This window comes from Triturus cristatus, chromosome 1_2 (assembly GCF_964204655.1).
Source record: "Triturus cristatus chromosome 1_2, aTriCri1.1, whole genome shotgun sequence".
NCBI lineage: Eukaryota > Metazoa > Chordata > Amphibia > Caudata > Salamandridae > Triturus > Triturus cristatus.
This window is the reverse complement of record NC_140580.1, coordinates 1014715223-1014731364: the sequence shown is the minus strand read 5'-3', so window position 1 is coordinate 1014731364 and position 16142 is coordinate 1014715223. Positions and strand designations below refer to the sequence as shown.

The 16142-nt window shown below is 46.1% G+C and overlaps 1 protein-coding gene across 1 annotated transcript in view; it reads right to left on the bottom strand.

Moving 5' to 3' along the window:
- Positions 1-16142, bottom strand: part of TMEM268 (transmembrane protein 268) — a 184202-nt gene that overhangs the window by 70326 nt on the left and 97734 nt on the right. Inside the window, exon 4 of the mRNA XM_085611907.1 lies at positions 13683-13832. Within this exon, the coding sequence (XP_085468033.1) occupies positions 13683-13832 (150 nt within the window). The remainder of the gene's footprint in view (positions 1-13682; positions 13833-16142) is intronic.

Genomic DNA, 16142 nt, shown 5'->3' with positions numbered 1-16142 from the left:
CAGAACAGGCTGCGAAGAACTTCTCCCACCAATGGATCACAGAACGAGCCAACACAATCGCCCCGGCCAAGCCATCCAAAGGACCTGCCAGAAGAGCAAGCTGGTGCACTGTGGAGCTGAAATCCACCAAATGCAACAGCTGGCAACTAGAAAGAAAGTGGCGCACCAGCAAAAAGACAGGAGACCACAACACCTTCAAGATAGGACTGAACCAGTATCATTGCCTCCTGAAAGAAAAAAACAAGACTGCCCTAGCAGACTGCATAGAAGCCAGCACAAACTGCAGCAAGTGTCTCTTTGCCATTGTGAAGGATTTTTCCAGCCCCACAGCCGCTGACAATGACATCGCCTCCTCCCAAGAACTGTGTGACACCCTGGCGTGTTCTGCCTTGACATGATCTCAGTCATCTACAAAAACCTCAAACCAAAACCCTATGCCTCCGACAGCATCAGGATCAGTGCTTATAAGTGCCAGGGCTCTCTTTTTAAAACAAAATTCTATTGGCATTTTTCCATCATACATTCATTATCACATTGCTTAATCACATTGATCGACGCCAATGGGTGGCGCGTACTGTAGTTATAGCTTAACAACGAACTTAACAATTAAAAACAGGTCAGCTTCTCTTACATAATTACCCAGGAGCATCAAAACATTACCACAGTTACAGTATGGTCCTGCCCTTACCTTAGTACATTTACAGCCTACTCGTGCATTTACCACACCATAAATCCCTTTGAATGCTCACACGCTCATGACATGTGTGGGCAGTAGTATGGAACTAGGTGTGGGCTTCTGCTGCTTCAGGGTTGGGTGCACTCATTTCTTTAGGTTGATTAATGCGTAACAATTCTAATACTGGACCCCAGATGTCTTTGGGCCTCGAGGCTGCTGGCATTAATTCCCAGAATGTTGAGAGTTGGGTCAGGCAAAAGATGATATCTTGTAACCAAGTCTTGACCGATGGAGCGTTAGGTTTCCCCAGTGCATGGCCACTCTGCGTTTTGCCAATAACAGTAGCATGGCATGCAGTTTCCAGGTATTCTCTGGAGTGTCCTTCCCGTATCCTAATCATTCCTAACAACGGTATGGGTGCAGCTGGTATCCCCAGAACATCCCCAATCGTTGTGAATATGGCTTCCTAGTATGTACCTATAGGAGGGCAATTCCAAGCAAGGTGTTGAAATGTTGCAGGTGTAGCCTCCAGCAACTAGTATCAGGCCTAAGTCCCATGCGATGTAGTTAGGTGGAGGTTCTGTAAAATCTATGCAGGAACTTTAAATGGATCAGTCTTAACTTGTAGTCAGGAGACAGCATCCGTAATTGGCCACAGCAAAACCTCCACTGCTCCTCAGAAAGTGGAGGATTCATTTTGGTGTTCCAATCGAGTAATGCTTAGGGTTTTGTCACCCGAAAAATGTTTTGCATGGTACTGTATAATTGTGTGATGAGCCTCTGCATCAAAGGGCCGGTCACTATATGTTCGAGGGCATGCATTGTGGGCGGTGGACTGTGAAAAGAGGTGTGTACCTGTTGACATGATGCCCATATGCGATAATATAAGAACAGCTCTGAGAAATTAGGCGCAACACCTTCCTGCTTGTCCTCGGGATAGAGATCAGCAAATCTGTTCATTCCTAATTGTCACGCCAGATCAACATTCCCTTTGTGTTCTAGTGAGGGTACGTGTGGGTTGTATGCCAACGGCACAGATGCGGTATATAGCACCTCCAGTTTGGCTTTATTCCTCAGGCCCTCCCAGCCCCATTGCAATTTCTCTACTGTGTCAATTTAATTTCGGGGACATTTATATAGTTGGTATAGTGCCACTTGGAGGGGGGTCGGCGCAGCCTTGTCCGCCTCTACTACAGCATGTGGCTGGAATGGGTTAGGATTGACCATGTGGTGTAAAAACTGGGCTTGTGCAGAGTATGCATAAAGCGGGCTATCTTTAGCACCCAGCCCACCTTGTATCAAAGGGAAAGTCAGGAGTTCCCACGATATGCAGGCTTGTTTCCCCACCCATACCAAAGATACTATCAAGGAGCGCATTGTTTTAAAAAAGGCTTGTGTGGGTGGGAGATTTATGAACAGATACAGAAATGTGGGTAGTATAATCATTTATGCTATTGCGATTCGTTCCGCCAGGGATAGCGGCAACCTAGCCCAGGTCTCCACTTTGCCCTCCAGTCATGTCACGGCCCTCCCATAGTTCATATATAACAGTTCGTGTAAATTACGGCTCAGCCAGATTCCCAAGTAATGTACTGGGCCGTCTGCCCATTTAAGGGGGTGTTTCAGAAAACAGGGAAAGGTATCTTCAGTTAGTGGGAACAGGACAGATTTTTCCCAGTTGATCTGTATACCAGACAGCCCCCCAAAATTGAGAATCTCCTACAGAACCGGGTGCAAGTTGCCCACAGGGTTATTCATGTACAAAGTTATATCATCCGCGTATAGCGATATGATGAGCCCCAGTCTTCCTAATATAGTGAACAAATAGTGCCACTCTAACGAATCAAAGGCCTTGGTGAGAAGCGCCACCAGGGCATGTGAGTGGGGATCTAAATAATGCAGCACGGCAAAGAAAGTACGTAGCTTGCGTGCTGTTGACCTATAAAGCCAGATTGGTCTGGTCTAACGATCAGGGGCTGCATTCTATTTGCCAGTAATTTAGCATAATTTTTGTGTCAATGTTTATCAATGAGAGGGGGCGCTATGAATCCCTCTCATTTGGTGGTTTCCCTGGCTTAAGTAGTGATAATATGATTGTTTCCCGCATTGTTGGGGGAAGTATCCCTGTCTCTTGTGCTTCCCTATAAAGTGTCAAGAGTTGAGGCGCAAGCAGATCTGCAAAACTTTTATAAAAGGCAGCCGTCAGCCCGTCTGAGCCCGGAGCTTTATCAGAGGACAGACTATTTATTACTTGTATGATATCTTCTGTAGTGAAGGGTTCATCTAAATCAGCCCTGTGCGCCCTGCCTAGCCACAGCAGTTCAATGGAATCAAGATAGGACTGGAGATCTGCAGGTATTGTGCAGGACGAGGAAGTGTACAAAGTGGCGTAGAATTTTGTGAATTGGCCAAGTATTTACTGAGGGCCCCTGACCAGTTTACGATTGTCATCTAGGATCTGTGGAATGAACATAGCATTATTAGGTGTTCGTAAAATATTAGCTAAAGTCTTGCGTGGCCATACAGTCTAGCTTGGACAAATTTACCCATGAATTTCACCTCCCTCTGTGCCTCCTCTTCGTATTCTGAGACTTTGTCCATCATTGCTCCCAGCAAGTTTGAATCATCAGTGCTGTAATATTGCAGTTCTAAATCTCTGATGTTGGTTTCTAATTTTTCGAGGGATTGCCTAATAGATTTCAGTACCCCAGCCTGTCTGGGTATAGATTTCCCACGAATCACAGCCTTGAAGGCTTCCTACAGAGTGGCCTCGGTTTGCACAGAGCCTGTGTTAGTGGAGAAGTATTCTTCTATGTCACCTCTGATTTCCTCCCGGAACACTGTGTGGGTGAGGGCATATGTGGGGAGACTCCAACTAGTTATTCTCTGTGGCCCCTCTGGTATTGACAACTGTAGTCAGACAGGAGCGTGGCCCGACAGAGTACTGGGCAGGTGTTTGGCATCCATTGTCCAGGCAGCTATATCTTGGGACACAAGCCAATAATCTAATCATGACCAGGTATTGTGGTGCGCTGTAATGCAAGTACCTTCAGACGTATCTGATCCCGTTGTCGCAAGATGTCCATCAAGTTGCCCTTTCCCTCTGATTTGATAGTGTTGAGTGATGTGCAATTTACGGGAACTTCCCTTCCTGTCCATGACATCATCCATCAGGCCATTGAAGTCTCCTCCCCATATAATATTGTGATATCACACCATGCTAACTTTTGCCCAGATTGTGTGGGAAAAAATCCGACATATAAACGTTCAGCCCCATATATCGCCGCCAAGATTACATTTACTGTTCCCTGCCTGCCGCCCAGTACTATATATCTCTGCCGTCCAGATCGATATGTGAGACAGTTGTCGACCAAGCCACCCCCCCCCCCCATCTGATTAGTATAGACACCCCTCTGGCAAAGTTGGAGTATATGGAGGAATTGATGGAACCCCAGCATTTGTTGTTTGGCTTAGCGTGAGAGGTGCTATTCAAATGTGTTTCCTGAATGAAACAAATGTCAATATTGTGCCTAGCTACATAGGAATGTATAAGTCTGGTCTATTCAGCCCACTAATGTTCCAAGTGAGAAGATTGTAGGATGTCATGTCAAGGTGGCATTAGTGCCAGGATGGTCCAGTAGCATGCTTTGTTTCAATGGACAACTACGGTCTAGATGTGTACTTGTGTGTGCTGTCCGTAAATACATTTGTGAACACAGCCACAGACAGTGGCGGCTGGTGACATTTGAAAGTGGTAGGGTGGAAAATTATCGCGGTACTGCACTGAGGCGAGCGAGCGTAGTGAGTGAGCTCAAACAACCTACCAGGGGTTCGAGGGGGGTTTTCCCCTGAGAAAATAGTGAAAAAATAGTGAATAAATGGAGCATTTTCAGGCAAATTTGAGGAAGCAGGAAGGTTAATAATGCAATACACCCAGCAATGCCCCAGCCTTGTCCTTATGACCCCTATTATCTTCCCATCTCTCTCCTTTGCTTCTCTGCACCTCTCTCAAGGACCTGAGAGCAGCAGCACTTTAATCAGGTCCTCTGGAATTATGCAACAGGAAGTACCAAATTATGCAGCAGGGTTGACTACATTTTACAGTGTAATGCAGGGTAGTATTATTTCATTATTATGTCATTTTTTGCACATATTAACACTATGCGAAGGGCCTTCCACTGTGCAGCCACATATTACTGCATTTTTAGTAACATTTGATCCTTTTTCTGATGGTTTTTGTTAAAATCTTCAACTTAGGCTGTAGATGATGGATTATATAGCTAAGGTATCAAATCCATAATTATGCCTAAAATGCAGCAGCATCTATTACATCCTGTGGCGCTGGCTACAACACTGGTACCCCAAAGTGGTGTGGGACTGCGTGACTGCCGTGTTGTGAGATACTGATGTGTGTGATATTAGTGTGAGTGTGTTTGTGTTAGGAGGGCTGGTGTCTGTGTTTCCGATTATGTGTCTTGCTTGTGTCTGTGTCACAATCTGTGTGATTCAATCAGGGTCACTGGAATTGTGTGTCATAGGAGGACCACTGTATGCAGAAGTGTTGACTAAATTAAGCAGCAAGAAATGACAAATTATGTCTCATAATGCAGCACATTCTGTTGTAGTATTATTTTGACATTTTAATACACATTTGACCATGCATTCATACAAATTCTGATCAGTATCCCTCCATCCCTTCCCTTTGTTGCATCCAAATCCAACTCTAAAAGGAAACAGCTTCCCAGCTCCCTCCGTGCTGTCCTAAACTATATCCCATATCCGCAACTACCTTCTGCCGCTGCAACTAACTATGTAATTCAAGCAATTTGAGTGTACCCTTAAAAATGCCATGTACTTAAACTGTCCTCTAAGCACAGGCTTCTTCTGCGTCACATCGACAGCTGCACGTCTCACCTAGCATCCATTCTTTGAAAACCAAGGTGCAAACACATCTTCATAAATCGCATTAAGTATAACACTGAAAATCCTGAAGCAATAGAATTGCACCAGCTAAATTGTTTTTAGCCCTAGACAACAACAGAATACTTCCAAAACCATCCTCTTGCTTCAGTCCCACGCACAGTCAACAATCTAATTATCTTGCTCCTATTGGTGTTTTTAGCACTCAAACTAAAACCTCTAGCTCTGTCCTCCCTCCTTGCATGTAAATGTAAAACGCAGCGCTTACCTGAGCGGTCAGGCTGAGAGGCGAGCAGCGCTGTTTTTCAATGTTGTCACCATGCTTTATATCGCTTTCCAAGCCCACATGTTGCTGATGACAGGGCTCCTCCTAGACACTCTGCTGCACTCTGAGACAGTTAGTTCCTGTTTGCCCCTTCATGAATACGGCCCGCACAGCTGGATGCAGGCATCGCACTTTATAGCCCTCTCCAATTACAGATGTTGCAGATGACAGGGCTCCTCCTGGGCTCCCCTCTGCATTCTGGAACAGGTTGTCCCTGTTTGCCCTTTCATGTAAATGGCTCGTGCAGCGGGATGTAGTCACCGCAATCTAAAGTGCACCCAAAGCACAGGTATTGCTGATGACAGGGCTACTCTCGGAGGACCGCTTTAAGCAGCTTGTTTAACTAAATTATGTGGCAAGAAAAGCCAGATTATATAGTATAATGTGGCACATTATATGGCAATAACATTTCAGAATTTTGATATTTTAACATACATTAACGATGCCAGAGCAAATGTTTAACTCATCCAGAAGGATTCTTTTTGGAACCTAATCAATGCCATCTAAATTCGCTTCTCAGCTACTCTCCAAATAGGCCAAGCAGCTTTCAGCTCGATAAACAAAGGGCAACGTGCAATCGAGCCAGCGTGTAAAAACAGTGCCAATGGGCTGCATGCACCTCTTTAAGCCTTGTTTGGGTCCTTTTAAGTATGTAGGAATTTGTAAAGTTATGTCTATTTTTAGGATATCTTTACATAGTCGATGCATGTACCATTTCACAATAACCAGATAGATAGATAGACTGCTTAGTCCAACTAACAAATACAATTTCATTTCTTGATTTTTGCTGAGAAGAATGCTAGTATCTGTGCTTCACTTGTAAGGATAAAAGAAGGGAACTCAAAAGAGAGAGTTTAATTCACCAGGACTTCCAAGGGCCTTCCTCTTTCATGGGATGTCGACTGTTAAAACAGTAATGCGCTTGTCCAAAACCTGTAAAACAGCGAGGCCACACAGGGGTTGTGTGAATCTTATTACCTCGGACTTCTGCTGATGAATACATTAGAATAATGAAGTGCTCGCCGAGAGCAGATCACCTCACCCAGCACGGTTTGCAAATGTTTCTGCTGAAAAGTACTTCAGCCCCTTTTCAGTGTGAACAAGCAGGATTATAAAGACAAATCGTGAATAATGTGAGCGGTCAACGCATACTCTAAAGGTGCAAACGAAAGAATCACGCTCTGTATATCGTCCGCTAACTACGGTGCACCGTCATTAGTACCAGTTTAAAACTTAAATACAGCAATTGTAATGTCACCGCCAATTCGCGAAACCATGAGGTTTATTTTTAATTAACTTGTGATCCGTTTGAAGTGCAAACAACATTTCTTTAGATTAGATGTTCTAATTATGCAGTTGGTAGTGGATTATATGGCAAGCACTGTAAATATTTATGCAGGAAATTCCGTAGCCATAGAATTGAATAAATTCAGTGGCGCTTACCTAGCCCAATTGATCAACACTAGCGCATCATTGAAATCCTGTCCTCTGCTGACCTCTCATTCTTCCATCCATTCAAAAAGCCGCTCTCATAAATTTGACATTAAGACACCACTGAGTCTCTTACTTGTCTGCATTGCTGCATGGTATTAGAGACCAGCCGTAGCCGGCAGCAGGCTCACGGGAGGGAGGGGGGAGCTTACCAATCAGACCGGGGGTCCCCGCTGGTGTCCGCCCAGCTGCTGCTGCAGGTTCAGCCGGTTCCCATCACCCATGCGTGGTAGCAGTGAACACGAGGTGTGTCTGCCTCGACAAGGAGGCTCAGTCTGACGTCGCGCTCGCTCCTGGCTGGCTGGCAATTACCTATGTCTCAGCCAATCCAGACGCTGCTCCAGCAGCAGTGCCAGGATCGGCTTGAGCAGTAGTGCGCATGTTCTGTTTAGGGCTTAAAAATGTTTGCAACCAGCCCAAACATGCGCACTAGGCTGCTCATTAGAAGAGCGACATGGAACAACCCTCGCTCTTCTAATGAGCAGCCTTGTGTGCATGTTCGGGCTGGTCGCAAACATTTTTAAGCCCTAAACAGAAAATGCGCACTCTTGCTGTGCGCTCTGCCGACCACCTGATAGATATTATCGTCGATGCACATGCACTTGCACTGAACTCCTGCTGCCCTGCCCCCTTCTGAGCCGACTGCCCCCGGCGGCCTGAAATTGTAATTTGCAAATCAATGTGAGTGAGAGAGTGACGGCAACGGCACGCACACTTGTTACTCAGTCAACGCCACTCGTGCCTCAAATTAATTAGTGGGGCAACGCCCAAGCGCCCTAATGGACGCACCACCCCTGGTCACAGGGTGTATCTCTGAGTCAATTAGGACTTGATGCTTATTGTTATCAACTAACCTAGCAATTCACTGGCCTGACTAAGTAAGTTAACAATCCCTTCGCTTCCCCCGCTCACACCAACCCCCCAACTAGGTTGTGCACAAAAAAACTGCGTACAACCCTGCGGAATGGCGGGGAGGCAGCTAGTGTGTATGAGAGCAAAAAAACATAAGTGCTGCATTAGAGACATTTCCAGCATACAGTTGCCAACTGCTGCTATTGGAAAATGGAGCAGCTATTTTCTACCAGCAACAGTCAACAATCAGCAACAGTTTGCAAATTCTTAACAATACCTGGCAGTGCATTGCACTGCAGTTCATTCATTGTCACTGAGTCGAGTATCTGGGGGGGCAGTGGCCATCTTGGCTGCTCGTTTCTGGCCACTGATATGTGTGGCAAATTTCATGGTCGATTTAGCATCCGTGAAGTGGTGTACTGATCCATCAAAGGTTACCATCAATTTGGCCGGATAAAGCAATGCGTATGGTATTTCTGCTTGCATCAGGATCCGTTTCTTCAGCACAAATTCACGTCTTGCTGCCTGAACCGCAAGAATAAAGTCCGGATATAAAGAGATGTTATTTCCCTTGTGATTAATGCTGCCTCACTCTCTAGCTAGGAGCAGGATGATATCCCTATTGCGATAGTTTAGTAAGCTTGCTAAAATTGGTCTCGCGTAGCTCCGACTGGACATCTGGGGCTCAGAGTACGATGAGCTCTCTCGACTAGCTCTCTTGACTATGGACATCGTGGAGAGCTCCGGGCTGAATAGATCGCGCAGCAGCTCTTACATGTAGGTTTCCATCTTACAAATTGCTGTTATTTCCGGAATGCCTGTTATTCGGAGATTGTTTCTGCGCGACTGGGCTTCTAAATAGTCGTTTTTGGCCCTGATGATGTAGAGAACCTTGTCTATTCGAAGCGTTTGCTCCTTAGTTTCCATTTGGAATTCGTGTACTTCAGTGGAGCAGCTATCCAGCTGATCTAATCGAGTCTTGTGGGTGTCCAATTGCTTCTTGACCTGGTCTAGCTGGGAGGTGAGTATATCTAACTTGTTATCAATAGTTTTTAGGCTGGATTTCATACCTAGTAACAAGGAATGGAGATCCTCACTGCTCCCCTTCGCTCCTTCGCGTGTGCTCAACTCTGAATCAGTGTCTACCTCATTGTCCATTTGTCTGGTGAGCCTTTTGTTTTCGAAGGAGAGCTTCGACTGCTTTGCATAGTGTTTCCCCACGACGCCTCGAATGCCAGGAGTGGGCCCAGTAGCGCAAAAAGGACAGTTTGTGCGCCTCAAAAATAAATTTTATGGAACCTGGTTTCCCAGATTTGTAGCAGCTCATGCCCCTATCCCCACATCTGTCTGTATTATTTTGAAATTTCTAGTGGTGCACCGTGTCCCTCCCCGTAGGGGGCCAGAGAGTGCTGCCCACACAACCCCAGCCATTGTGGTGGGCCCAGGCACTCCACTCCAGTGTGGCCTTATCGATTGTTTTGTGCACTCAGCCTGGGGATGCGCGAAGGCATCGGAGATCTGCCCGGCTCCAACCCGGCATGCAGTGTCTTCCCAACTTGGGGTTGCAACAGAACAGTCCGGACCACAGCACCCAGCTGCAAGTATTCCTGTCCCTCACTTCCCAGGTAGATATGTGCAGTCGTATTTTTAACCTGCCGGCACCCACGATCCAAACCTCTCACAGAATCGACGAAGGGGCCTCCATCGGGAGCAGTTCAGCTGCAGCGATTATTTCCCGTGTCTTGTGGGGGAATGGTTGGGCAATCAGGCCTGGTGGCCTCACGTCAGCACCTTCCCTAAGAGCAACCCAGGGCCCTTAGCAATGTCAGCACAGTCACTCTACCCCTGCTCCAACTGCACCTCTTGCTCTTGCACAGGACCCCACAGCTCAATAAGGCCCTCAGTGCCGCGGAACTGGTGATCTCTCCTCGCTGGCCTCCTCCATCAAAGCCAGTGACTGCTGGGCCCCACACAGGCCGCCACCCATAGATCACGCGGACACCCAACAGCACCGACGTGCTGATCGAAGGTCCAAGGGCGCATCGGTCCGCGACTCACCTCGGGCAGTCAGGGGCCTCACCTCGACTCCTTCGCTCTTGTCTCGGGCCTCATCAGAATCCGCCCAGCAATTGGATGTCAGCATCGGGGGGTCTCTACGCGCTAATGGTGCGGCTTTGAGATCTGGCTGCGATCCCCGTCGCAGCCCCAGGGAAAGGTCGCTGTCAGCTACAGGCAACTCCCTCAGATAAACTGTGTGTTTTCTCCCGCACAGCTCCGCTTGCACCCTATGACAGCACCAGGTACAGCGCATGGGCGGGCAAGTTACCATGGCCGCACAGCAGGGCCCAGACCGCTGCTCCGATTCTCAGCTGTTATTATCGAATTCTCTGGGTCCTGCGCAGCGTTCTGTGCCTCCGCTGGTTCCTGCCTAAGCTGCACAAAATTCCCGCTCCTGCCAGGTGTTTATAAACTCTCTAAGAGGTAGGATTATTTAGGATTATTCTGCGCCGGGCGGAGCCCTCTCAATGAGTGGTCATCGTGCTGCTCGGCAAGCCATGCCCCCCCCCCCCAAGTGCCAGGGCTCTCCTCATGACACATTGCCCATTCCATGCTGCCAATGATAGTAACATCACAACTATTAACCATCATACTCCTACAAATGTGACAATTCTGACTATTTCAGGGCCCCAAAGCTAAAGGAATGGCTTGGGCTGCAGGCAATAGTCAATTTTTATGTATATTGTAATAATAATAAACTGTTGTTGTTGTCATCTTGGATGGCAAGCTATCTGTGAAGAAACAGGTTAACCAAGTCTCATCGGCCGCTTCCACACCCACGCATGCGCCGCAAGATCTTCAGGTGGCTCCCAATCAACACCAGAAGGACCGCCATGCAGGCCATCATCACCAGCAGGCTGTACTATGGGAACATAATCTACGTAAGAATCGCTGTATGCCTCATGAAGGGACTACAGACAATTGAAAACTCCGCTGCAAGACTCATCCTCGACCTTCCCAGATTGAGCCACATCACACCGCTCCTCAATAAGCTACACTGGCTCCTGATCCAGAAGAGATGCCAGTTCAAAATGATGACCCATGCGTACAAAGCCCTGCACAAAGAAGGACCCGCATACATCAACAAATGCATGACCTTTCACCAACCATTCAGACCCCAATGATCCACCTCTTTATTTCTTGCAGACATCCCCCGGATCCGCCGAAGCAACAATAGTGGACGATCCGTCTCACAACTGACAGCCAAAGCATGGAACAACCTTCCCCCCCACCTCAGGAGTGCCTCATCGCTCCAGCAATTCAGGAAAGAACTCAACACCTGGCTGTTCGAATGAACAGATCATCACGATGCAGCTAGCAACTCCAGCGTCTTGAGACCCTCACGGGTGATTTACCACACTTTATAAAACCTGATTGATTTATTGAAAAACAGGATGCTGCCAAAAGTGGTAATACTATGTCAAGGATATGCCACTAATACGCCAAAGAACACAATAATGCTACAACAAATATCCACAATATATGAAGGCTGGGACACTGCTAGGCAAGTGATAATCAGACTCAAAAAACTAATTTCCAATACACCTGGAGAGAGCATGTTATAATTCCCTCATTTCCCAGAAGTTAAGCTGTGATCAGATTGCTTCGATGTGGGCCAGCTAAAAGGATTTTGCGAGGTGGGAATCCTGAACAGCAGGATTGGGTTTGCAAATTGAAAGCAGAGAAAAAACATTTTTCCTACTCGTCCTTTCAGAGGACTGATTGATTATGAAATGACCTGTAAATTCACAAATAGAAAGAACTATCAACCTATCATTTTAAATTATTTTTCTGAGCCAAAGTATTCGACCTGTTTTGTGGACTTCACTGTACAGAAAAAAACGTAATTTTGCAGACTCAGTGTTTGTTATTTATTTAATAACTAAGGAACTACTAAAAGTATGTAAACCAAACACAAAATACTATCTATTGTAATGGAAACTAGATCTTAGGTTGAGATAGATTTAAATCTGTGCTTTATCAGAGAGAGAAAATGATATTTGGTTTTTTTATGCATCCATCCAAAAGTGATTCCCACTAATAAATTGTAATATAGGCCAAAAGATATTAAAGAAAACAAAAACTATATTTCCTATGTACTTAATGTCTCAGACACATCTCAACTTACACACACGTTGACGTTGACATGATTTGTACAGTGTAGTCTCCATCACTATGGCTCTATTGCACTGTTAGCAATCAAGGGGGGTGCCTATCACTGGCTTTTGACAATGCCCATTACAGACAAGAGCCTGAGTCATCGTATGATGTACCAAAAAATTTGCATTTGGATTACCAATTATACATTCATGCAAGCGAATGGCCATTCAACAGTGCTCGTGGATCCCAAGCAACCTTAATGTACATTTGATCCAACAAACGCATATGTGGACTATCAAACGACGACTGCAGCTCAAAATGTACACTCAAACGGAATCTAGGAATCGTAAACTAACTGCAAAATATACATTTTTGTACATACATCGATGCACTTCTAGATGCATGTGGAAAGAGTGCATATTGCAGCTGAAAAGCTCTGTCCTGCTTGCCATAGAGCAAGCTTCTCAGTCACAGTCATTCACATTAAAAAAGAAATTCGCGTATTTCTGGGAGTTAAGGTTATGGAGTTAAGGTTATCAGGTATGAAGAATACAGCATGTATAGTGCTAATTTTGAGGTGTGTGGCAACAGGACATCTGTTTGAAACCACAACAGCCCCATTCACCCACCTCTACATACTGCCATCCGTTTTTGAGGGGGAAAGGGATCTTAGAGACAACACCTCGCCTCCAGAAATGCCAACAAATGTCTGATCTCTAACGACATGTCAATCCAGCAAAAGTTACAACTGCATCGTCTCCATTCAAGACCACCCTGCAAACCCCAGTACATGAGGGAGATTTTGATTGCTGGTACTCGACAAGCGCACCACTTACGGATAGTGTTTCCAGCGCCCTCAAGTAAATTTGCTTTTCTTTCATTCTACATGAAATTACATTCTATTGTTGTTAATTGCACATTGTTGGACATCCATGTGAGTTACCAATAGAAACCAGAGAGGTCATCACCCACATTATGGAGCCAACATATGCCACAAATATGAATCCTACATGTGTGTGTGTGCTGTCTGAGGGACCTGACAACCACTTGAATATCCCGAGCACACCCTTACCACAGGTCTATAAAGGTTCACCCAGAAGGACTATGGAAGCTGAAACCTCAAAGTATTCTTATGGTTAGGGTACATAGAAATGGTATACGCAGTGACATTCCACTTCCATACAGAGCAATATTGCATGTCTTACTTTTACTTCCCATTGTCCCTCCCCCTGTTCCTTTCCTTTCATGCTGAGAACTCACCTCCCTCTGTTGATGGTCTAAAATCAGGATAGTGACCGTCGTGATAGCAGCAGCACCAAGGCTCACCAGGATGATGCTCCACCATTGCTGTCCGACGGCGAACATCCTCACTATGGAGTAAATATTCGCCCACAAGCACATGTAGAAGATCTGCAAGGAGACAGTAACAGCCAGGAGTCAATAAATACATCAGTTAAATCGAACAGGAACCTACTAACAGGAAGATCCTCCCAGACTGAGGAACCTACTAACGGAAAGATCCTCCGGCTTCGTCAGTCGTATCACGCATTGCATCATCTGACACTAAATATGAACGTACAGAATCTCTTTTCTGTAGAGGCGGGCGAAGATCAGTCATAGAAGAGATGAAGAGAATAGCTGGGTGTATATCCACATTATACAAACGCACCTGAGAAGCTGTTGTGGTATATCAGGTGTGTTTGACAAGACAAAAGTTAACATTCACATAAGGAAGTTACACAAACTAAGCACAAAACCTGCTTGAGACGAAGACTGCATGACACTGAAGGAAGACAGCATGACTCATTATAAACCTTAGCCTTGACTAAACTGCTAAAACTGCGCCCCAAGAGTAGCACACTACCCATACCTATGGCGCTTCTGTACCTGGATGGAGTAGTAAGTGCTATATAAAAGCTTATACCATCGCAACATTTAGGGGGTCAGCAGTGCATTTAGTTCAGTACCTAAGGCAGAACTTAGGCATATGTAGGTGAAAGACAGTCAGATCTGTATGTCACAGAGAGCAGACATGCCTACCTTATACCACACAATCACAAAGAGCTGAGGTCCGCATGGGGACAGTCCAAAAAGGGGGGTGCGTTACAAGGAAATTCTGTAAGGATGAGATGCTTGGCCTGCCAGGGGCGTGGCTTCAGAGGGGGTGTTTGGGGTGTTACACCCCCCAATAAATGTATTTTCTGATAAACGGTTGGGTACAGGTGCTTTCAGTCGGGAATGGGGAGGTGTCTGTCGAATTTCACCAGACAAAACCGCACCCACACTCTCTGGTTTGAAAGTCCTGAAAAAGGTTGGCTATTTTTCAAAACATTGTGTTTTCTCTCACTTCGGACTACTGTCAGTCAGTCCGTATTCCTCTCCCTTTACATGTCCCTTGGGTCCCTCTCATGCATCCTGCCTGTCGTATAATGTATGTTTACATTATATGCCAGCGTGATTGTTGTAAAATCTGAAGCTCAGCCCCTCCCCCCCCCCCCTCAAATCTTACCGACCAAGCTACGCCCCCTGTGGCAAGCACTGTGGCAAACGTGTGGTAACCTGAAAGTGGCTAATTCCACTCTTCGTGAGACTTGTGATGGTTTAATAGGACAGTGCTGGCCATTCTCGGCAGGACTACAATGCCTTTAGTGGGACCGTACAGGCTCTTCCCTAGCAGATTGCACTTTTTAATGCTATGTAATCTTCATGTTATTTAAATAGCACGTTTCACCATTAATAAGACACTGTAGCGCTTTCTTCACCATTTGCTCTTTCGCTAGTGAATGCTGTTTGTTGGTGTTTGTTTAGCAGAGTTTGGTCTCTGTTAGTTCTGGAAGAGGTCTGTGTGAGTTAGTGTGGAAGTAAAAAAAAGTGCAGTCGAGGTGTGGTGTCTTATGTGTACAAGTGGGTGTGCTGTCCTTTTACACAGAATTGGGTGGTCGGTTGCCCATTGTTGAGCCACACCGCAGTGGTGTCTCCACATACATCGTCCGGGTCCGTGTTTTATGATGTGTTGTTGTGCGTGTGAGGGTGTGAACACATGAGACAGTTTCTATCTGTGATTTGACTGGGTGTATGCAGGTGTGGGCCGTGCCAGTGGATTCGGCAATTCTTTGTTGCCATTTGTTTTTCTGTGGTGCCGTGTCTTGCGCACGACAGCGAAAGGGGTCAGTCTGGTGTGTGCTTTCTGAGACAGCCCCAGAAATCCGCAAGAAGCCTGGTATTCGTCTAATGAGACACTACTGGCATGTATCTGCAGTCTTGTTATAAATGCAAATGACCCGATTCAGGATTTCTTTGCAGACCTGTTGTTCTTTTGTGCAAGCACGCCTTAGCAGATGTGCAAACAGTTTTACTAGTGCAGTAGCGGCACTGCCAAGCATTCACGCCCAAACCTTTCAATGGGTCAGCACTGGCACATCCCAGGAATGCCAGCAGTGTTAGGGTGGCACTGGCCCTTCTAAGGGGCCCTAGTTCACTGCATTGGCATTCCTCTACAGACCTGCTTTACCGTGAATTGCAGAGGACCAGCATGTCTCTACAGACCTTCTATCTGTAATGGGACAGGAGGGTCTTTCTCAACAGACGAGCATTACTTATTCCAAGTACCAGCAATTGTCAGTAGACTTGCTGGAGTCATCTGGGTCGTGCTTGAACTTCTCTACAGATGTCATTCTTTGAAGGAAGGAAGCAGGTACTCTAGAAAACGTGAGCATCTTC